Consider the following 22,530-nt stretch of genomic DNA (forward strand, 5'->3'; position numbering starts at 1 on the left):
CAGAGCATACCTCAGCCTGCTGGGGTCCTTATCAGCAACCATTCCAATGGTCAGGTGGGCGCAATGGAATACCAGACCTCTGCAAGCCTCCTTCCTGCGCCAGAGGGACGGATGGTCCATGTCCCAACCGATTCGCATCTCGGAAGAAGCCAGACTATCTCTACGGTGGTGGATCCACTCCGGCAACCTCAGCAGATGCAAACAGATAGTCCCTCTCCATCAGGAGGTAGTGACCTCGGACGCCAGTCTGGAGGGATGGGGGGCACACTACCTACATTATGCAGCTCAGGGCCGCTGGCACTTCAGAACCAGAGATGTTGTGTCAAACGTCCTAGAGATGAAGGCAGCCTTCCAAGCCCTCTTGGCGTTCAGCTCTCTTCTGAGAGGGAAACAGGTCCTGATCCAAATGGACAACCGAGTGGCTGTGGCCTACATCAACAGGCAGGGGGGTACCAAGAGCATCCCCATGATGTGGGAAGTTGGTCCGGTGATACAGTGGGCTCAACTGAATCTGCAGGACCTGAAGGCGACGTATATTCCGGGAATTCAGAACGAACTGGCGGACTCTCTCAGCAGAACATTCGTTTCCAACAACGAGTGGTGTCTAAGCCCGCAGGCCTTCGCCCTCATATGCCAGACATGGGGTCATCCAGACATAGACCTCGCAGCAACACCAGAAAACAGGAAATGTCAAAGGTTTCTGTCGAGGAACCCCTTCCCCTCAGCGGAGGGAACAGACTGTCTCCAGCATACCTGGAACTTTCGTCTAGGTTATATCTTTCCACCAACGCCACTGATTGCCAAGTTCCTTCTGAGGCTCAAACACTCAGCAGCTCTAGTACTGGCTGTGATTCCCTTCTGGCCACGGAGGCCTTGGTTCACCACCCTCCTACAACTGAGCACAGCGGATCCAATTCCTCTTCCGGTGACAGCGGATCTACTAACCCAGGGCCAGCTGTTGCATCCGAACCCAGAGAGATTGCACCTAGCGGCCTGGAGACTGAGAGGTCTAGGTTCCTAGATCAGGGCTGTTCACAGAAGGTAGTCGAAACCCTGCTTTTAGCCAGGAAATCTTCCACGAATTACACCTATGAGCGAGTCTGGGGGAAGTTCTCTTCCTTTGCTCAGGAACAAGGTTGGGATCCGTCTTCCCCATCAGCAATTCAAGTGCTTGAGTTTCTACAGTCAGGCCTAGACAAAGGCCTTAGATCTAGCACCCTAAAGGTCCAAGTCTCTGCCATCTCTGCTCTGACGGGGGTTAGATGGGCACTCAACCCTCTTGTAGTTCAGTTCCAGAAAGCATGCCTGAAGCTAAGGCCTCCCAGAAAGCCTTCATTTCCAACATGGGACCTATCAACTGTCCTGCAAATTCTATCCGGAGAACCATTCTCCCCTCTGGAAAATACCTCCCTCTGGGACCTGACTCTAAAAGTCTCATTCCTGATTGCCATCACTTCAGCGAAGAGGGTCTCGGAAATGCAAGCCTTACTTATCAAGGAACCATACCTGATGATTTACCCAGACAGGTTAACCCTAAAACCTTCAGACAAGTTTATCCCGAAGGTCTCTTCTGCATTTCACTTTAACCAGGAGATTGATCTTCCGGCTTTGAACACAGATCAGGGCGTTCCTCATCCCCTGGATGTTAGGGGCAACGTTCTGCATTACCTCTCGGTGACCAAGTCGTTCAGGAGATGCGAGAACCTCTTAGTCATCCCACATGGGTTCAGGAAGGGCCAGGCAGCCTCTGCCCGTACCATCGCCTCATGGCTCGTGAAAACCATCAAGAAGACCTACTCTTTAAGCACCTTGCAAATCCCGGAAGACCTTAGAGCGCATTCCACCAGGGCAATGGCTACTTCATGGGCAGCTTACTGTAAAGTTTCGGCGGAAACCATTTGTAGAGCAGCCACTTGGTCTTCAAGAAACACCTTCATTTCCCATTACAAAATAGACGCTGCACGCTTAACAGCAGTGGAATTTGGGAGGGCCGTCATACAGGCCAATTCTTCTGTTCCTTGTCAATAAATTTGATTTTTTTTGCACTCCCACCCAGTTTGGCGAGTTACTCCCCAACGTGTATGCTGCCATGATGCGACAGGAAAACGGAAAATTGTATACTCACCTTTCCGTAATTTTCCTTTCCTGTCGCATCTTCATGGCAGCATACAATCACCCACCCTCTGAGGTGACATGTGTGTATATTTACGGAGAATACTGGGGCAGGTGCCTGCTCTCTAATTTATAGCTATGTGGTCCTATCAGGTTGTGGAGGCGGAGTCACAACCCAACGTGTATGCTGCCATGAAGATGCGACAGGAAAGGAAAATTACGGAAAGGTGAGTATACAATTTTCCGTTTTATTTTTCTTGATGGGATTACAAAGCTCCAAGTTAGACTTTAGGCCCCAGTGATGACTTAACCACTCAACCATGCTTCTCACTATGTGGCAATGGACATCTGAGGAAACGATAATGATTTTCACACTGGAGGGGACTAGTGCAGGTTGACTTTTATCCCTTCCATGATGATTCTACCATTAAGCACAGAGATTTGATCTAAGGAGTGTTTATCTTTCTCGATGGACGTACAAAATTCCAACATAGACTTTGGGCCCTAATGACGGTTGCCGTCAGCTATTTACCACTGCCAAGAAAGGAGTGATAAGTAGGGACTGTATTTTTATATTCCCTTTATGTATCTTTCATACTGAATTTCTGGCATCATTAGGCTGCAGACTTTTGCTATTTTTTAATGTGTACAAAGCAGCCCTTCTTAGCAATGGAAGGACATCTTGGTGATACCAAGTAACAGGGTCTTGCTATAGTTTTCTGACCTTCTAAGCTCAAATGTATACAAATATGGTGATATTACTTCAAGCAGATGATAGTGACTTCTTGCTTTGACCAGGTGTATTTGTTGGTAGCCAAGAGCAGCCTAGATTTTAATCTTATGTGGTGTTTTTTTCAAACCTTTTTGAACATCTTGTAAGAGTGCCTTCCATTGCTGAAAACACTATAAATGTTTACCAGGAGTGGGGTTCGAACCCACGTGGATATACATCCATTGGATCTTAAGTCCAACGCCTTAACCACTCGGCCATCCTGGTACTTGTTGTAAGAACGGTATCCGAGATCTGAGAACCGAGAAAGCAGTACTGATTTTCAGAGTTGATAAAGCCAATTCAGGTGGGCCGTTACCTGTCTCAGGTGAGTCTACATTTACAAACGGGATTTGCTCTGAAGAGTGTTTTATTTTTCTTGATGGGATTACAAAGCTCCAAGTTAGACTTTAGGCCCCAGTGATGACTTAACCACTCAACCATGCTTCTCACTATGTGGCAATGGACATCTGAGGAAACGATAATGATTTTCACACTGGAGGGGACTAGTGCAGGTTGACTTTTATCCCTTCCATGATGATTCTACCATTAAGCACAGAGATTTGATCTAAGGAGTGTTTATCTTTCTCGATGGACGTACAAAATTCCAACATAGACTTTGGGCCCTAATGACGGTTGCCGTCAGCTATTTACCACTGCCAAGAAAGGAGTGATAAGTAGGGACTGTATTTTTATATTCCCTTTATGTATCTTTCATACTGAATTTCTGGCATCATTAGGCTGCAGACTTTTGCTATTTTTTAATGTGTACAAAGCAGCTCTTCTTAGCAATGGAGGGACATCTTGGTGATACCAAGTAACAGGGTCTTGCTATAGTTTTCTGACCTTCTAAGCTCAAATGTATACAAATATGGTGATATTACTTCAAGCAGATGATAGTGACTTCTTGCTTTGACCAGGTGTATTTGTTGGTAGCCAAGAGCAGCCTAGATTTTAATCTTATGTGGTGTTTTTTTCAAACCTTTTTGAACATCTTGTAAGAGTGCCTTCCATTGCTGTAAACACTATAAATGTTTACCAGGAGTGGGGTTCGAACCCACGTGGATATACATCCATTGGATCTTAAGTCCAACGCCTTAACCACTCAGCCATCCTGGTACTTGTTGTAAGAACAGTATCCGAGAAACGGGAAAGCAGTACTGATTTTCAGAGTTGATAAAGCCAATTCAGGTGGGCCGTTACCTGTCTCAGGTGAGTCTACATTTACAAACGGGATTTGCTCTGAAGAGTGTTTTATTTTTCTTGATGAGATTACAAAGCTCCAAGTTAGACTTTGGGCCCCAATGATGACTTAACCACTCGACCATGTTTCTCACTATGTGGCAATGGACATCTGAGGAAACGATAATGATTTTCACACTGGAGGGGATTGGTGCAGGTTGACTTTTATCCTTTCCATGATGATTCTACCATTAAGCACAGAGATTTGATCTAAGGAGTGTTTATCTTTCTCGATGGACGTACAAAATTCCAACATAGACTTTGGGCCCTAATGACGGTTGCCGTCAGCTATTTACCACTGTCAAGAAAGGAGTGATAAGTAGGGACTGTATTTTTATATTCCCTTATGTATCTTTCATACTGAATTTCTGGCATCATTAGGCTGCAGACTTTTGCTATTTTTTAATGTGTACAAAGCAGCCCTTCTTAGCAATGGAAGGACATCTTGGTGATACCAAGTAACAGGGTCTTGCTATAGTTTTCTGACCTTCTAAGCTCAAATGTATACAAATATGGTGATATTACTTTAAGCAGATGATAGTGACTTCTTGCTTTGACCAGGTGTATTTGTTGGTAGCCAAGAGCAGCCTAGATTTTAATTTTATGTGGTGTTTTTTTCAAACCTTTTTGAACATCTTGTAAGAGTGCCTTCCATTGCTGTAAACACTATAAATGTTTACCAGGAGTGGGGTTCGAACCCACGTGGATATACATCCATTGGATCTTAAGTCCAACGCCTTAACCACTCGGCCATCCTGGTACTTGTTGTAAGAACAGTATCCGAGAACCGAGAAAGCAGTACTGATTTTCAGAGTTGATAAAGCCAATTCAGGTGGGCCGTTACCTGTCTCAGGTGAGTCTACATTTACAAACGGGATTTGCGCTGAAGAGTGTTTTATTTTTCTTGATGGGATTACAAAGCTCCAAGTTAGACTTTAGGCTCCAATGATGACTTAACCACTCGACCATGCTTCTCACTATGTGGCAATGGACATCTGAGGAAACGATAATGATTTTCACACTGGAGAGGACTGGTGCATGTTGACTTTTATCCTTTCCATGATGATTCTACCATTAAGCACAGAGATTTGATCTAAGGAGTAATTATCTTTCTCGATGGACGTACAAAATTCCAACATAGACTTTGGGCGCTAATGACGGTTGCCGTCAGCTATTTACCACTGCCAAGAAAGGAGTGATAAGTAGGGACTGTATTTTTATATTCCCTTTATGTATCTTTCATACTGAATTTCTGGCATCATTAGGCTGCAGACTTTTGCTATTTTTTAATGTGTACAAAGCAGCCCTTTTTAGCAATGGAAGGACATCTTGGTGATACCAAGTAACAGGGTCTTGCTAAAGTTTTCTGACCTTCTAAGCTCAAATGTATACAAATATGGTGATATTACTTTAAGCAGATGATAGTGACTTCTTGCTTTGACCAGGTGTATTTGTTGGTAGCCAAGAGCAACCTAGATTTTAATTTTATGTAGTGTTTTTTTCAAACCTTTTTGAACATCTTGTAAGAGTGCCTTCCATTGCTGTAAACACTATAAATGTTTACCAGGAGTGGGGTTCGAACCCACGTGGATATACATCCATTGGATCTTAAGTCCAACGCCTTAACCACTCGGCCATCCTGGTACTTGTTGTAAGAATGGTATCCGAGAACCGAGAAAGCAGTACTGATTTTCAGGGTTGATAAAGCCAATTCAGGTGGGCCGTTACCTGTCTCAGGTGAGTCTACATTTACAAACGGGATTTGCTCTGAAGAGTGTTTTATTTTTCTTGATGGGATTACAAAGCTCCAAGTTAGACTTTAGGCCCCAATGATGACTTAACCACTCGACCATGCTTCTCACTATGTGGCAATGGACATCTGAGGAAACGATAATGATTTTCACACTGGAGAGGATTGGTGCAGGTTGACTTTTATCCTTTCCATGATGATTCTACCATTAAACACAGAGATTTGATCTAAGGAGTAGGGATGAGCCGAACACCCCCCTGTTCGGTTCGCACCAGAACATGCGAACAGGAAAAAAGTTCGTTCGAACATGCGAACACCGTTAAAGTCTATGGGACACGAACATGAATAATCAAAAGTGCTAATTTTCAAGGCTTATATGCAAGTTATTGTCATAAAAAGTGTTTGGGGACCTGGGTCCTGCCCCAGGGGACATGGATCAATGCAAAAAAAAGTTTTAAAAACGGCCGTTTTTTCAGGAGCAGTGATTTTAATAATGCTTAAAGTCAAACAATAAAAGTGTAATATCCCTTTAAATTTCGTACCTGGGGGGTGTCTATAGTATGCCTGTAAAGGGGCGCATGTTTCCTGTGTTTAGAACAGTCTGACAACAAAATGACATTTTGAAGGAAAAAACTCATTTAAAACTACCCGCGGCTATTGCATTGCCGACAATACACATAGAAGTTCATTGATAAAAACGGCATGGGAATTCCCCAAAGGGGAACCCCGAACCAAAATTAAAAAAAAAATATGACGTGGGAGTCCTCCTAAATTCCATACCAGGCCCTTCAGGTCTGGTATGGATGTTAAGGGGAACCCCGGCCAAAATTTAAAAAAAAAAATGACGTGGGGTTCCCCCTAAATTCCATACCAGACCCTTCAGGTCTGGTATGGATTTTAAGGGGAACCCCGCGCCAAAAAAAAAAAAAAAAACGCCGTGGGGTCCCCCCAAAAATCCATACCAGACCCTTATCCGAGCACGCAACCTGGCAGGCCGCAGGAAAAGAGGGGGGGACGAGAGTGCGGCCCCCCCTCCCTCCTGAACCGTACCAGGCCACATGCCCTCAACATTGGGAGGGTGCTTTGGGGTAGCCCCCCAAAACACCTTGTCCCCATGTTGATGAGGACAAGGGCCTCATCCCCACAACCCTGGCCGGTGGTTGTGGGGGTCTGCGGGCGGGGGGCTTATCGGAATCTGGAAGCCCCCTTTAACAAGGTGACCCCCAGATCCCGGCCCCCCCCCTGTGTGAAATGGTAAGGGGGTACATAAGTACCCCTACCATTTCACGAAAAAAGTGTCAAAAATGTTAAAAATGACAAGAGACAGTTTTTGACAATTTCTTTATTTAAATGCTTCTTCTTTCTTCTATCTTCCTTCATCTTCTGGTTCTTCTGGTTCTTCTGGCTCTTCTGGTTCTTCCTCCGGCGTTCTCGTCCAGCATCTCCTCCGCGGCGTCTTCTATCTTATTCTTCTCGGGCCGCTCCGCACCCATGGCATAGGGGGGAGGCTCCCGCTCTTCTCTTCTTCTTTTCTTCTTTTCTTCTTTTCTTCTTTTCTTCTTTTCTTCTCTTCTTCTCTTCTTCTTCATTTTCTTCTCCGGGCCGCTCCGCAATCCATGCTGGCATGGAGGGAGGCTCCCGCTGTGTGACGGCGCTCCTCGTCTGACAGTTCTTAAATAACGGGGGGGGGGCGGGGCCACCCGGTGACCCCGCCCCCCTCTGACGCACGGTGACTTGACGGGACTTCCCTGTGACGTCACGGGGAATGCCACAGGGAAGTCCCGTCAAGTCACCGTGCGTCAGAGGGGGGCGGGGTCACCGGGTGGCCCCGCCCCCCCCGTTATTTAAGAACTGTCAGACGAGGAGCGCCGTCACACAGCGGGAGCCTCCCTCCATGCCAGCATGGATTGCGGAGCGGCCCGGAGAAGAAAATGAAGAAGAAGAGAAGAAGAGAAGAAAAGAAGAAAAGAAGAAAAGAAGAAGAGAAGAAGAGAAGAGCGGGAGCCTCCCCCCCATGCCATGGGTGCGGAGCGGCCCGAGGAGAAGAAGACAGAAGACGCCGCGGAGGAGATGCTGGACGAGAACGCCGGAGGAAGAACCAGAAGAACCAGAAGAGCCAGAAGAACCAGAAGATGAAGGAAGATAGAAGAAAGAAGAAGCATTTAAATAAAGGAATTGTCAAAAACTGTCTCTTGTCATTTTTAACATTTTTGACACTTTTTTCGTGAAATGGTAGGGGTACTTATGTACCCCCTTACCATTTCACACAGGGGGGGGGGCCGGGATCTGGGGGTCACCTTGTTAAAGGGGGCTTCCAGATTCCGATAAGCCCCCCGCCCGCAGACCCCCACAACCACCGACCAGGGTTGTGGGGATGAGGCCCTTGTCCTCATCAACATGGGGACAAGGTGTTTTGGGGGGCTACCCCAAAGCACCCTCCCAATGTTGAAGGCATGTGGCCTGGTACGGTTCAGGAGGGAGGGGGGGCCGCACTCTCGTCCCCCCCTCTTTTCCTGCGGCCTGCCAGGTTGCGTGCTCGGATAAGGGTCTGGTATGGATTGTTGGGGGGACCCCACGCCGTTTTTTTTTTTTTTTTTGGCGCGGGGTTCCCCTTAAAATCCATACCAGACCTGAAGGGTCTGGTATGGAATTTAGGGGGAACCCCACGTCATTTTTTTTTTTAAATTTTGGCCGGGGTTCCCCTTAATATCCATACCAGACCTGAAGGGCCTGGTATGGAATTTAGGGGGACCCCCACGTCATTTTTTTTTTTTTTATTTTGGTTCGGGGTTCCCCTTTGGGGAATTCCCATGCCGTTTTTATCAATGAACTTCTATGTGTATTGTCGGCAATGCAATAGCCGCGGGTAGTTTCAAATGAGTTTTTTCCTTCAAAATGTCATTTTGCTGTCAGACTGTTCTAAACACAGGAAACATGCGCCCCTTTACAGGCACACTATAGACACCCCCCAGGTACGAAATTTAAAGGGATATTACACTTTTATTGATTGACTTTAAGTATTATTAAAATCACTGCTCCTGAAAAAACGGCCGTTTTTAAAACTTTTTTTTGCATTGATCCATGTCCCCTGGGGCAGGACCCAGGTCCCCAAACACTTTTTATGACAATAACTTGCATATTAGCCTTTAAAATTAGCACTTTTGATTTCTCCCATAGACTTTTAAAGGGTGTTCCGCGGCATTCGAATTTGCCGCGAACACCCCAAATTGTTCGCTGTTCGGTGAACTTGCGAACAGCCAATGTTCGAGTCGAACATGAGTTCGACTCGAACTCGAAGCTCATCCCTACTTCTCACTATGTGGCAATGGACATCTGAGGAAACGATAATGATTTTCACACTGGAGGGGACTGGTGCAGGTTGACTTTTATCCTTTCCATGATGATTCTACCATTAAGCACAGAGATTTGATCTAAGGAGTGTTTATCTTTCTCGATGGACGTACAAAATTCCAACATAGACTTTGGGCCCTAATGACGGTTGCCGTCAGCTATTTACCACTGCCAAGAAAGGAGTGATAAGTAGGGACTGTATTTTTATATTCCCTTTATGTATCTTTCATACTGAATTTCTGGAATTTCTGCTATAGTTTTCTGACCTTCTAAGCTCAAATGTATACAAATATGGTGATATTACTTTAAGCAGATGATAGTGACTTCTTGCTTTGACCAGGTGTATTTGTTGGTAGCCAAGAGCAGCCTAGATTTTAATCTTATGTGGTGTTTTTTTCAAACCTTTTTGAACATCTTGTAAGAGTGCCTTCCATTGCTGTAAACACTATAAATGTTTACCAGGAGTGGGGTTCGAACCCACGTGGATATACATCCATTGGATCTTAAGTCCAACGCCTTAACCACTCGGCCATCCTGGTACTTGTTGTAAGAATGGTATCCGAGAACCGAGAGACAGTAGTGATTTTCAGGGTTGATAAAGCCAATTCAGGTGGGCCGTTACCTGTCTCGGGTGAGTCTACATTTACAAACGGGATTTGCTCTGAAGAGTGTTTTATTTTTCTTGATGGGATTACAAAGTTCCAAGTTAGACTTTAGGCCCCAATGATGACTTAACCACTCGACCATGCTTCTCACTATGTGGCAATGGACATCTGAGGAAACGATAATGATTTTCACACTGGAGAGGACTGGTGCATGTTGACTTTTATCCTTTCCATGATGATTCTACCATTAAGCACAGAGATTTGATCTAAGGAGTAATTATCTTTCTCGATGGACGTACAAAATTCCAACATAGACTTTGGGCGCTAATGACGGTTGCCGTCAGCTATTTACCACTGTCAAGAAAGGAGTGATAAGTAGGGACTGTATTTTTATATTCCCTTATGTATCTTTCATACTGAATTTCTGGCATCATTAGGCTGCAGACTTTTGCTATTTTTTAATGTGTACAAAGCAGCCCTTCTTAGCAATGGAAGGACATCTTGGTGATACCAAGTAACAGGGTCTTGCTATAGTTTTCTGACCTTCTAAGCTCAAATGTATACAAATATGGTGATATTACTTTAAGCAGATGATAGTGACTTCTTGCTTTGACCAGGTGTATTTGTTGGTAGCCAAGAGCAGCCTAGATTTTAATCTTATGTGGTGTTTTTTTCAAACCTTTTTGAACATCTTGTAAGAGTGCCTTCCATTGCTGTAAACACTATAAATGTTTACCAGGAGTGGGGTTCGAACCCACGTGGATATACATCCATTGGATCTTAAGTCCAACGCCTTAACCACTCGGCCATCCCAGTACATGTTGTGAAAAAAAGTATCCGAGAACCGAGAAAGAAGTACTGATTTTCACAGTTGATAAAGCCAATTCAGATGGGCCGTTACCTGTCTCAGGTGAGTCTACATTCACAAAAGGGATTTGCTCTGAAGGGTGTTTTATTTTTCTTAATGTGGTTACAAAGCTCCAAGTTAGACTTTAAGCCCCAATGATGACTTAACCACTCGACCATGCTTCTCACCATGTGGCAAATGACGTCTGAGGAAACAATAATGATTTTCATACTGTAGGGGACTGGTGCAGGTTGACTTTTATCCTTTCCACGATGATTCTAGTATTAAGCACAGAGATTTGGAGTGTTTATCTTTCTCAATGGAATTACAAAATTCCAACATAGACTTTGGGCCCTAATGACGGTTGCTGTCAGCTTTTTACCACTTGCAAGAAAGGAGTGATAAGTAGGGACTATCTTTTTATATCCTCTTTATGTACCTCCCATACTGAATTTCTGGCAGAGAACATCGTTAGGCTCCAGACTTTTGCTATTTTTTAATGTGTACAAAGCAGCCCTTCTTACCAATGGAAGGACATTTTGGTGATACCAAGTAGCAGGGTTTTGCTATAGTTTTTTGACCTTCTAAGCTCAAATGTGTACAAATGGCTCATATGGTGATATTACTTTAAGCAAATGATAATGACTTCTTGTTTTTGTTTTGGATATTTTCAAAAGGCAAATCCACTTTGCACAACAAGTGCACTGCAAGTGCACTTTGAAGTGCAGTCGCTGTAGATCCGAGGGGGACATGCAAGGAAATTAAAAAAAACAGCATTTTAGCTGCAGTAGTAGAATACATATTGGCCTATTTTTAACTAATTAAATGAAAATTTCAATTTTTTTTTATTGTATATGTTTTATAGCAGAAAGTAAAAAATATTGTATTTTTTTTCAAAATCGGCAGCCTTTTTTTCGTTTATATTGCAAAAAATAAAAAAAACCCAGTGGTAATCAAATACCATCAAAAGAAAGCTCTGTTTGTGAGAAAAATTTACATAAATGTAATTTACTGTATGTACAGCATTGCGAGAATGCGCAGTTGTCAGTTAAAGTTCTGTATAGCAAAAAATTGCATGGTTATGAAGGGGGGTAAATCTTCTGGAAGGTCAAATAGTTAAATCAAGTGATTTTTATTATAACGTTTCTTATACAAGGAAAATATACAAATACAATTCCTTCCATTTACAGTACACATATGCATATGAATGTGATAATCAATACAATATATCCTTATCATTCAGACTCTATCATTGCCATTATATAAACCACAAGGTTTTAATCTTTAGAATTAAAGTGTCTTTGGGTATATATTAACTCGACAATATATGCCATAACTGCATCTTATGTATAATAAGCCACAATAAAGCATAAGTGGGACATACAAGAAAGTATAGTAAAGGTTGTGCCTAGGTTACCCGAGGATAGCCATGGAGACCATCATTTCTGAAACTTTCTGGCGCATCCCCTATGCTGATAGGTCAGTTTGTTTCCTTTCTAGATTGTAATCAAAAGAAGTTTTCATTGTAGAAATGATAGTGGCATAGGAGAGGAGACAACTATTTCTGGGCTACAAGTATACGCGCCAGATGGAGTAAGCATACTATCAATGATTTAGATGTCTGTGGTGATACTAAAGAGTGAAATTTTAGGATCCACAGGTAAATGATTACAGCATAAACTACTGATTGTCTGAAAAATGCATGACCAATACCTAAATAATTTAGGGAATCTTAACATTAATAAATCTTTAATGAGATTTCAACAAACGTGTGGTGGACTCATCATTTAGGCCCCTTTCACACTGATTGACCTACTGGGTCCACCTGTCATTTTTTCAGGCAAACCTGACCAATCTATCCTCTGCTCTCTATAGAGTGGCTGATGTCTACTGACATGTGTCACCCACCGGTATCCGATCATGTTCGCTAAAAACATTGAATGACAGTTGGATCGGATGACAGTAGGATCGGATGACAGTTGAATGGAAATGGACAGGTGGTCCATTTCCATCCGACCGCCCCATAGAGGACAGCAGCTGTGTCAGTATCTGCTTTGCATAGCTGACTGAGCGCAGATCTGTCATCCAGCTGCTCAGCGGAGATCAGCGGACTGATCCCCTGCTGAGCAGGCGGATCCACTTGATGTAGTCCGCCCCGTCTGAAAGGGACCTTATATTTACTTTGACCAACCCAGAGATAGTAAACCTTCCCATAAGATTATATGTGCATTTAATATACTGTATTTTATTCATGTTCTTAACCTGTGAAAGCCTTCTTTGTATAGACATCCAAGAGCCCTGAGACTTCAGTTGAAGGCCACCATCTTGGAAGTGATGTAAGCAGCCTCAATTAGGAATTGTCACTTACGTGACACTCTGTAATAAACCCCCTTTGCTTCTCCTCTCTCCTGGCAGCTACATAAAAAGTTTTTTTTTTTTTTTTTTTAGGAAGGTGAGGGAAGGGAAGGAGGAGGTGTGCCAGCACAAGGAAATATGGAAGACACTACAAATAAGCATGTCAATTATTTAATATGTCAATTATTTAACATTTAATGTCTGTGCTTCTAACCACAAATTTAAAGTTGGTGACATGGTCTCTTTAAAGGACAATTTCATTTTTAATGAACTTATCCTTTAATAAATCCTCCCAAATCCCTGAGTGCAGCTTGCTATGGTAAAAAAATGAAGCTTCTCTCCCACTCCTGAGATTTTCAATGTGCGATCCCATCCAGCACTACACAAAACATCCCAATACATAAAGTGGAAATGCTCAACTTCTTTAGTAAATTATAACTAGTTGATGAATTTGTTTAGGATCTTGGAATAGCACAGATCATGTGACTCTGAGGAGGCGTGGTAATTCCTATAGCAGGAGTGAGGTCCAGAACAGCCCCATGAGGAGCCTGGAAGGTGAAGTTTTGCAGCAGTCTTGAAAAGAAGAGGAACAGCTCAATTTTAGCCAAATTCTCCCCAGCACAGCTTCTCTTACCTAATAAAAAGATAGATAAACCAATAATTAAGACCTATACTTACTCAAACTAATCGGTATAAAAAACAACTTAAATCAGGTTTAAGGTGACCATAAATGGCTCAAAATTCAGCAGGTACTAGCCAAATTTTGACCCATGTGTGGCCACTGTGTGGTCCTGAAAAGACCTGTTGGAAAAAAACTGTTTGATTAGCATCTGCAGCCAATATGTGTAGCGCTGATCTGCGTATTCTGACAGAAAAGGAGTTACGAGTTAACATGCATACCACTAGATGTCTCTGATCCTATTATAACATAGTAAAGGGAAAGTTGTAATTAGGTGTTAGCTTACCTTTTAAAAAATCTGTACTGAGGGATGTCATGGGTGTGGCTAGTGCCCATATAAATGCCAGTGTGGGTGGAACCCTAGGTAGATGGAGCATAGGAGCCAAACACCCCAGAGCTACTAAGATGTAGTCTCACGCAGAGCCGATCTAAAGGACCCTTGCAAGGGCCAGGTGAGGTGGTAGAGAATATGGGAAGAATTGCTGTAGTCACCTTGCCTCCCCTGACTTTCTTCTACAGATCCTGCAGTGGGGTACATAAGGCCATGGAGGCCTAGACAGAGTCTTCTGATGTGAGTGGTGGTGAAGCCTGGGAGGGAGTGTACCATCCGGGAACATGACCAGCTGGGCAGAGCTATGGAGGGGGCATTAGAAAAAGAATGATATACTAAAGGAAGCACCTTAATTCCCCCTGACCCTCAGTTGTGGATCCTGTGACTTGGTAATGGAAGCTAAATGTTATGGGCTTAGTATACATCGATAAGTGGTCCCAACGCTGTGGTTCTCCCAAGGAGAGGAATAGGGGTGTAAAGGGACGATGGCTTAAAGACCTGTACCTGTGCTCTGCGGTAAAATTACTGCTACAAAATAACTAACCTTGCATGTTGCATTCCACGCAAAGTTTCTGCTAGTATGTCAATGTGCTATGTCACAGGAAAGTTACAGTAAGTGCAGAAAATGTATTTATGTGCGGACATGCCTTTATTCTCAAATACTAGAACCTCAGGCCAGGTATGTCATAAGCAAGCCTCAGGCCATAATATTGATACAAAATGGTGGAGAGTCTAACTCAACAGCAGGTGTGTGGTTGTCTTATCCAAAAAGTGGGGACGGGGATTTGCACAGCTTGGCGCCAACACTTGCCCAATCATAGTCCCCATTACACACTATTAGAATACAATAGTGCAACGGGGAGGATTCCCCCATCCACCTTATGGGTCGAAAAAAAAAATTAAAAATTGCATAGCTATTTGCAAGTGAAACTGCAAGTATATTCATTCTCTGTGAATTAACCAACATTTGCTTAGTTTTAGGGAGTTTTCACACAATGTATAAAGCTGTGACTGTGGTGCGAATGAGGAAAAATTGAATGTTCTTAAGGTATTTTCTCTTCAGGTTGAATGTGTTTTTAGGCTTTTTTTTCTACTAATCAAATGTTTTAGACCATTTTTGGTCAAATGTTGATGGGTTATTTTTTTTTCCTCTTCTGTTTTAAAGTTCCTAGGCTATTGCTTTATGTTATGTTTGGTTGGATGTAGTTGGGCTAATGTTTAAGACTTTTTTCTCTTCTGTCCACACATTCTTATGCTATTTTCTCTTTGGATTGATTGTTGTTAGGGTAATAGAGAATGTTACATTCTCCCTGAATAATACAACTTAAATATCAAAACTAACATATTCAAAGCATTTTGATGGTATATTCATGGATTATACATGAATGTTGATACATTTACACATTTTTTTAATATATTTATCTATATACACAGATAAATTAAAGTTAATTTTTTATTTAAAAAAAAAAGGGTCATAACCTCACAGTATATTAGTCATTTAAGAAAGTTGGTGCCCTACTCATATAACTAACTTATCTTCACAGCTCTAAAAGTGTTTACATATAATATATTACCTGCTGAGAAAGGCATAAAAGCTTCATTTCGTAAGAATTGTCCATCGGCAGTTAGAAAATGCTGAGGATAAAACTCTTCTGGTCTCTCAAAGTAAGTCTCATCTCGCAGAACAGTTGTCAGTGATGGGATAATATAAGTACCCTGAAACACAGATTGATTTTTGTTGGTGGTATTGTTTTGGAGCATATTCTATTTTAGAAAGTATATTATTATAAAAAGAAAGAGCAAATGAGCAGATGTAAAATGAGTAAAAAAAAAGGGGGAGAGGGGAGAGGAAAGCAGGGAAGGAGAAGGAGAGAGGGATTGGTTCGTTTTCCAGAAGTTTAGAGACAGTCTATCAGGTCTAATTAATGTTGTGCACAGGGCCAGAATTTGGGCTAGGGCACCACGACCACTGGGGGTGGTGCTTTGCTGCCCAAGTCACTTGACCCTGCACCTTGTCCCACTACATTCATTTACTCTTAGGCTCATACAGCTTTTCAGGTCAGTGATGATTTGCCTCTGCGTAGCTCTGATTAGAACTTAGGCCCAACCCCTTCAAACCATGTCATAGTAGCCAATCATGAATGGGCAACATCAAACCTATTTGCATTATATGCCTATTTGCATTATCTGGTACTGTCCACCATAAGGTACAGTGCTGCCATCAGTTAAGGCTCCTTTTCACCAGAGCTCAAGGGGCCTTCATTCTGGGCAGACAGTAGCATCATAAAGCAACCTGAGTGACTGCAGGTGCCTTAATTATAGAAGATGGGAGCTTTTCTGGCTGCAACCACTGCCTGCTGAGTTGGGGTCTGAGTGAGTTTATGTATCTGTGAGGTTTATGTGAGGTTATGTATCTCACCAAAACTAAAAGTCCTATAGCAAGGGGTGCCTAAAAACTGCCTTGTATCTTAGTGCAGTCTTCTGGGAAAATCAGGGAGCCAATCACAGAAGCAGGGCATGACACATCTGGGGTTGTTCTGTACACCAATGGTTTACAGAATGCCTCCAGGTTGCCAAATTCTATTGAATTTTATTGAAAATTACAGTGGCTACAGATTGAAAATGAAAGGTCGCTTTTAATAAAATTAAATTACAACATGGACCGTGTAGCAATTTTATATGCTTTATTTTTTCTTATTTGCTATATTTTTTTAAACAAAAATGAAGTTACCATTTAATATTATCTTGATGCCTTATTGTGAACAATATTATTTTTTATTTGTTGTTAGGCTTCATTCACATGGACTTGTACATCCAGGGCATAGGGCTGTGTTTGCCCAAGCTAGTTGCACAGGTGTTCATGTATCCGCATGCAGGCAGTCCCATTCATGTCTATTGAGACGCAGCGACTGCATGGAAACAGGTGCTGGTCCCAATTTGAGAGCTGTGCAGGTGTGGGCAAGTGTCCAAATGCAAACAGTGTGCCTAAATATGGTCACTTTGTCAACGGTACAAAAAAAGTCAACTGCCCAGACCTTTAACTGGCCTTAACAGCAAGGAACACATGGAAAGGCGACGCATGTCAAACAAAAAAGAAGAATTCCCAGCTCAATTTACCAGGAAGCCTGCAACAAACCGAATTGTCCTGTCTAATGCCAAGTACACACGGTCGGACTTTGTTCGGACATTCCGACAACAAAATCCTAGGATTTTTTCCGACGGATGTTGGCTCAAACTTGTCTTGCCTACACACGGTCACACAAAGTTGTCGGAAAATCCGATCATTCTGAACGCGGTGACGTAAAACATGTACGTCGGGACTATAAACGGGGCAATAGCCAATAGCTTTCATCTCTTTATTTATTCTGAGCATGCGTGGCACTTTGTCCATCGGATTTGTGTACACACGATCGGAATTTCCGACAACGGATTTTGTTGTCGGAAAATTTTATATCCTGCTCTCAAACTTTGTGTGTCGGAAAATCCGATGGAAAATGTCCGATGAAGCCCACACATGTTCGGAATTTCCGACAACACGCTCCGATCGGACATTTTCCATCGGAAAATCAGACCGTGTGTACGGGGCATAACAGTTCATGTTAAAAACAGGGGTTTAGTTTGCACACATTTGCAAATACATGTGTAAGCTGCGGAGGCCTCAACAAGGCACCCCAGTATTATCAGCAGTCCTAACTCTATAATTTTGACAGCTTCCATAGTAGAAGCACATACAGGCATACCCCACTTTTAAGTACACAATGGGGTTTATTTACTAAAGCTGGAAAGTGCAAAATCAGGCTCACCTCTGCATAGAAACCAATGAGCTTCCAGGTTTTATTACCAAAGCTTAATTGAACAAGCTGGGGTTAGAAGCTCATTGGTTTCTATGCCGAAGTGGGCCTGATTTTGCACTTTCCAGCATTAGTAAATAAACCCCATTGCGTACTTAAAAGTGGGGTATGCCTGTATATAACAATGGATAGATTAGACAGGTATGCCTGGAGGGAACCCACTCCTCCTTCAAGGCACAGGGGCTAACTGGACACCCTGCACATAGCGCAATGGCAGCGAACGGGTCCAGTGAGTGTCCATGGTCACTTTTTCAAACTTGTCACACTAGTAACATACAAGTGAAATTCATATCTCCCAACTTTCTCAGATGTGAAAAAGGGACCTCTTTGTATGTAGGCAAAGGACACACCCCTGCCACGACACTTAAGCCTCGTACACACAGTACGATTGTTGGCCAACCGAGCGTCTGATTTTTGTCAAAAGGGTGTGTGCCAGAAACTTGGCTTGCGCATTAACGTTACACAATTGTTGTGCCACAAACACAAATGTAGTGACCTACTACGAGGAATTTCAGCTCTTGAGCGCCACCCTTTGGGCCCCTTCTGCTAATTTTGTGTTTGGTGAGCATTGATTCAGAGCATTTGTGTTTGTACTTTAGACTTTGTTTGACGGATTTGTGTACTGACCATACGAAAATCTGACGTCAAACCGTTGTCCGCCGAAAATTTACTAGCCTGTCATCCAACATTTGTTGGCAGAAAGTTGGACAGCAATTGTCAAAAGGAGCGTACTAATAGTAAGATTTTAGGACAACAGTCTGTCAACAGACAATACCCTGCCAACAATCGTACCGTGTGTACAAGGCTTTTATTACACAGATCATTGTTTAAGGCAACACATGTAAGAATTTAGAGGATGGATGAAAGTTTCAGCATTGTAGAGTAGTTGTAATAGCTAAAAGATACAATGTTTAACAAGGGCTATACCTCTAGGCCCAAAAAGAGGGACAATTGAAGAGGAAAGAGGGACAGAGGGATGTTGTTTAAAATTAGGAAAAGTTGGGAGCTATGCCAATTGAGACAGAACTATCAATTCCCGCGGTGGGGTCAATTTACTAAAACTGGAGCACTCAAAATCTGGTGCAGCTCTGTGTGGTAGCCAATCAGCTTCTAACTTTAGCTTGTTCAATTAAGCTTTGACAATAAAATCTGGAAGACGATTTTTCTATGCAGAGCTGCACCCTCCAGTTTTAGTACATCCCTCCCATTGTGTTTCAGTAGTTTACTGATTCTTTCTCTGTGGACATGTTTCTAGCATGCCAGTAAGGAACTCATTTTGTGCTTTGGACAGGTTTCTGGTGTGTCAGTGCCTAAAGATCTGTTTTTGGTGCCACTACAGTACTGATTATTTCTTTGCAGAAGTGTCTGGTTTGGCCAGTAAAATAAATTTGTTATCTCTGCAAACAGGATTCTGGTTTTAATTGATAATTTGGTTTTGATTTGGCTTTATGATCATGATCCTACTAATTTTATAATACTGAGGTCTTTGTAATTTAGTTTTGAAGCTATATGCTGTGCATGTTAGAACTGCAGAGCACATCGCTCCTTGTTTTCTCCATAAAATAGGAGGAAGGTGTTCTTTAATCTTAACACCCTTTCATTTTGTATACGTTTATTTGAGATAACAATGGAGGGTGAACAGTACAGAGGATTTCCAGCAAAAGCCCTTATTTTTGTACTAATTAAACAGATATAACAACAACAAAACACTTTCGATGCTAAAGGGGAGAAAAAATGAGACATTCATTGCTAGGGTTTGCAAATATTTTCAAGTGTATATAAACCCAAAACAATGGCTATCTTTTGTTTGCTTCCTTTTGGTCTGTCAAATTTACTTTTTGAATTATTTTGCTATATCTGTTCAAAAAAAAAAAAAAAAAAAACGTTGATCCTGTCAGAAATCTCATTAGCTATTAGCTTCCTGAGCTCACTGCCTATACTGCATTCTAATCAGTCATCATCATTCCCAGGTCATTCCTTTATTTGGACTACATCTCTCCGCTGTATATAGAAGAGGACAGGGGTGTTCTGTAGCCCTGTTTTGGGTTGACAACACTAATCCTTCATAGACACAGTTGAGAGGTCATTGTCACCCCAGGAAAGAAAGTACGTTACTGTCGAAATCGTCAGATGAAAATAAACAAAAAGAAAACAAATGCAACCACCACATCTAAAGACTGGTGAGATAAAACATATGACATTTTTGTTCTTGGGTCCTAATTGTCAGTCTGATGCAGGCTTGTTATGCCGTATACTAACGACCGGACTTTCGACGGACCAAATCACGTCGGACTTTTCGACGGACTTCCGACGGACTTCTTTGGAATCGGACTTGTCTACACACGTTCACACTAAAGTCCGACGGATTCGACTGTGATGATGTACGACTAGACTAGAATAAGGAAGTTCATAGCCAGTAGCCAATAGCTGCCCTAGCATCAGTTTTCGTCCGTCGGACTAGCATACAGACGAGCGTATTCTTTGACCGGACTCGAGTCCGTCGGAAAGATTTGAAAGATGTTTTAAATCTAAAGCCCATCTGATTTTCGACAGAAAAAGTCTGCTGAAGGTTCGATGAAGCCCACACATGGTCGAATTGTACGATGGATTCGTTCCGTCGGACAAGTTCGGTCGAAAAGTCTGGTCGTGTGTACACGGCATAAGAGATAACTAGAAAAAGGGAGTGAAAGGTCTTGTCTATAGTATATACATTTATACATACATACCTTTGGTATAGTGTATCCCCAGAATGTGACATCTGTAGTTGTTTCATGGGGAAGGTTGTTTGGTACAATATTGGCAAATCTTTGTATCTCATGAATGACAGCATCTGTATAGGGCATTTCTTTCCTGTGAGAACTTTGTGGTCTTGAGGAACCAATCACATTATCAATTTCCTTCTGGACTTTCTCTGTTCAAAGAATACACACATCAGGAAATATAAAGCTGTTATTTTTATGACCTTTCTATATTTTAGACAATTAGAGTGGATGAAGACACGTCTATTACAAAAAAAATTGTCCAATTGCTATATAATCTTCTTTAGGTTGATAAGTTATTTAGTATGCAGGTATACATAAAAAACTTTCAAAATGTATATCCAATCAAGTAGGTCCTTTAAAAGGCAGTAATGTTGGTAAATTGTGTAGGAGTTTGTACACTACATTTTTAATATGTTTTATCAGCTTTAGAACTTGCCCTTTAAAAAAAAAAATTACATCTACATGGAGTTCTTACTCTGAATTTCAGGGTATTTCATCATTAGCAGAAGTCCCCATCTCAGAGTGGTGGAAGTTGTCTCCGTCCCAGCAGCAAACAAGTTACTTAGAAGCATGATTAGGTTGTTGTCGTGAAAGTAATAACCAGCAACAGGCTTTTCCTGGAATGGCAAGTTCAACAATGTAATTATAATGACAATAAAGTAAAAAAATATATACAGTATATACATTTAAAGCTGAAATTTATTTTGCATATTTTTTGCCTGCACTGATTTCCCGATTACATAACTAATTGTATATCCAGTGAAATCATCAGAGGGTCTTCATGCTTCTCAATATAATGAGAGCAGATCATGGCTGCTAGAAGAGACTGACTGGTAGCTTGCTAAAAACATTACAGTACCGTGCCTCAGTATTTCTCTCAAGATACCTCAGTCCTGATGTAATCAGTGGGCTGACACTTGGGGGGAGTTATGCAAGCATCAAAATGCCTTGGTAAGTGGATGTCAGTCTGGAGGAGTGGGTGTTCATAGGCAGGCTACATTTGCATGCACACCACCCTAAATAATGCCCATATGTGATGCCGAACCTCTATAATGGAAAGAACTAAAATCCAATAAATGAAAAGGGTATGCCACAGACAGTCAGGCTGGGGAGGAAAGTGCTAGAGTATTCCGGACATTCTCCAAGCAAGAAACGAGGCTCTTAATATACACCGTGCAAAGCTTATTGCGTGCAGTTAAATTAAGCAATTAAGCAGTTAAAGTAAGCAATTTCAGTACAGGAGAGGAGCCTGTACAACTGTGCAATAATGTAGGCAAAGTTCAAAATGGAATAAATATCTGTAGTTTTCAGGCACAGAGCAGTACTGAGAGCACCCAACTCTGTGCAGTTCCATGTTTTGGTGTCAGAGCTGAAATAGAACACTTTAAATTATATATGAGGCCCAAACTTTTTTTTTTTTTCGTTTTGAATACTAGGGTGTGGTTAAAAACCCTTTTGAGTTTTTTTTTTTTTTTTTTGCTAAAACTGTTACTACTGCTGGAAACACAACATGAATTGAAAGGAAATCTTTTCAAGTGAGGAAAGATTCCCTCTTATGCCGTGTACACAAGAGCGGAATGTCCAACAGAAAAAGTCTGACGGAAGCTTTTCATCGTATATCCGATCCTGTGTATGCCTCATCGGACTTTTTTTTTTCGAAAATTCTGATGGACCTAGAAATAGAACATGTTCTAAATATTTCCGATGGAACCAATTCCTTTTGGGAAAAACGCTCGTCTGTATGCTGTTCCGACGGACCAAAAACGACGCATGCTCTGAAGCAAGTAAGAGACAGAAGCTATTGGCTACTGGCTATTGAACTTCCTTTTTCAGAGGGAGATGGGCGGAGCCTAGCGGAGCAGACATGCATTGTTAG

General features: G+C 42.2%; 1 protein-coding gene, 1 long non-coding RNA gene and 6 other non-coding genes across 8 annotated transcripts in view; 1 reads left to right on the forward strand and 7 right to left on the reverse strand.

Annotated features, from left to right (window-relative positions):
• Window positions 1-22,530, forward strand: part of LOC141139198 (uncharacterized) — a 1,175,459-nt gene that overhangs the window by 783,740 nt on the left and 369,189 nt on the right. The gene's annotated exons all lie outside the window — the stretch shown is intronic.
• On the reverse strand, window positions 3,027-3,109 carry TRNAL-UAA (transfer RNA leucine (anticodon UAA)). Its single transcript has one exon. It is a non-coding gene; the product is annotated as a tRNA-Leu (tRNA).
• On the reverse strand, window positions 3,918-4,000 carry TRNAL-UAA (transfer RNA leucine (anticodon UAA)). Its single transcript has one exon. It is a non-coding gene; the product is annotated as a tRNA-Leu (tRNA).
• On the reverse strand, window positions 4,801-4,883 carry TRNAL-UAA (transfer RNA leucine (anticodon UAA)). Its single transcript has one exon. It is a non-coding gene; the product is annotated as a tRNA-Leu (tRNA).
• Window positions 5,685-5,767, reverse strand: TRNAL-UAA (transfer RNA leucine (anticodon UAA)). Its single transcript has one exon. It is a non-coding gene; the product is annotated as a tRNA-Leu (tRNA).
• Window positions 9,681-9,763, reverse strand: TRNAL-UAA (transfer RNA leucine (anticodon UAA)). Its single transcript has one exon. It is a non-coding gene; the product is annotated as a tRNA-Leu (tRNA).
• On the reverse strand, window positions 10,563-10,645 carry TRNAL-UAA (transfer RNA leucine (anticodon UAA)). The gene has a single exon. It is a non-coding gene; the product is annotated as a tRNA-Leu (tRNA).
• LOC141139184 (cytochrome P450 2K1-like) overlaps window positions 13,014-22,530 on the reverse strand; it is a 92,273-nt gene continuing 82,756 nt past the window's right edge. Inside the window, exons 7-10 of the mRNA XM_073625092.1 lie at window positions 21,130-21,271; window positions 20,619-20,803; window positions 15,616-15,757; window positions 13,014-13,665 (exon numbers count right to left, since the gene is read on the reverse strand). Of these exons, the coding sequence (XP_073481193.1) occupies window positions 13,487-13,665; window positions 15,616-15,757; window positions 20,619-20,803; window positions 21,130-21,271 (648 nt within the window). The 3' untranslated portion in view covers window positions 13,014-13,486. The remainder of the gene's footprint in view (window positions 13,666-15,615; window positions 15,758-20,618; window positions 20,804-21,129; window positions 21,272-22,530) is intronic.

The sequence above is a fragment of the Aquarana catesbeiana genome, linkage group LG04 (genome assembly GCF_042186555.1).
Source record: "Aquarana catesbeiana isolate 2022-GZ linkage group LG04, ASM4218655v1, whole genome shotgun sequence".
NCBI lineage: Eukaryota > Metazoa > Chordata > Amphibia > Anura > Ranidae > Aquarana > Aquarana catesbeiana.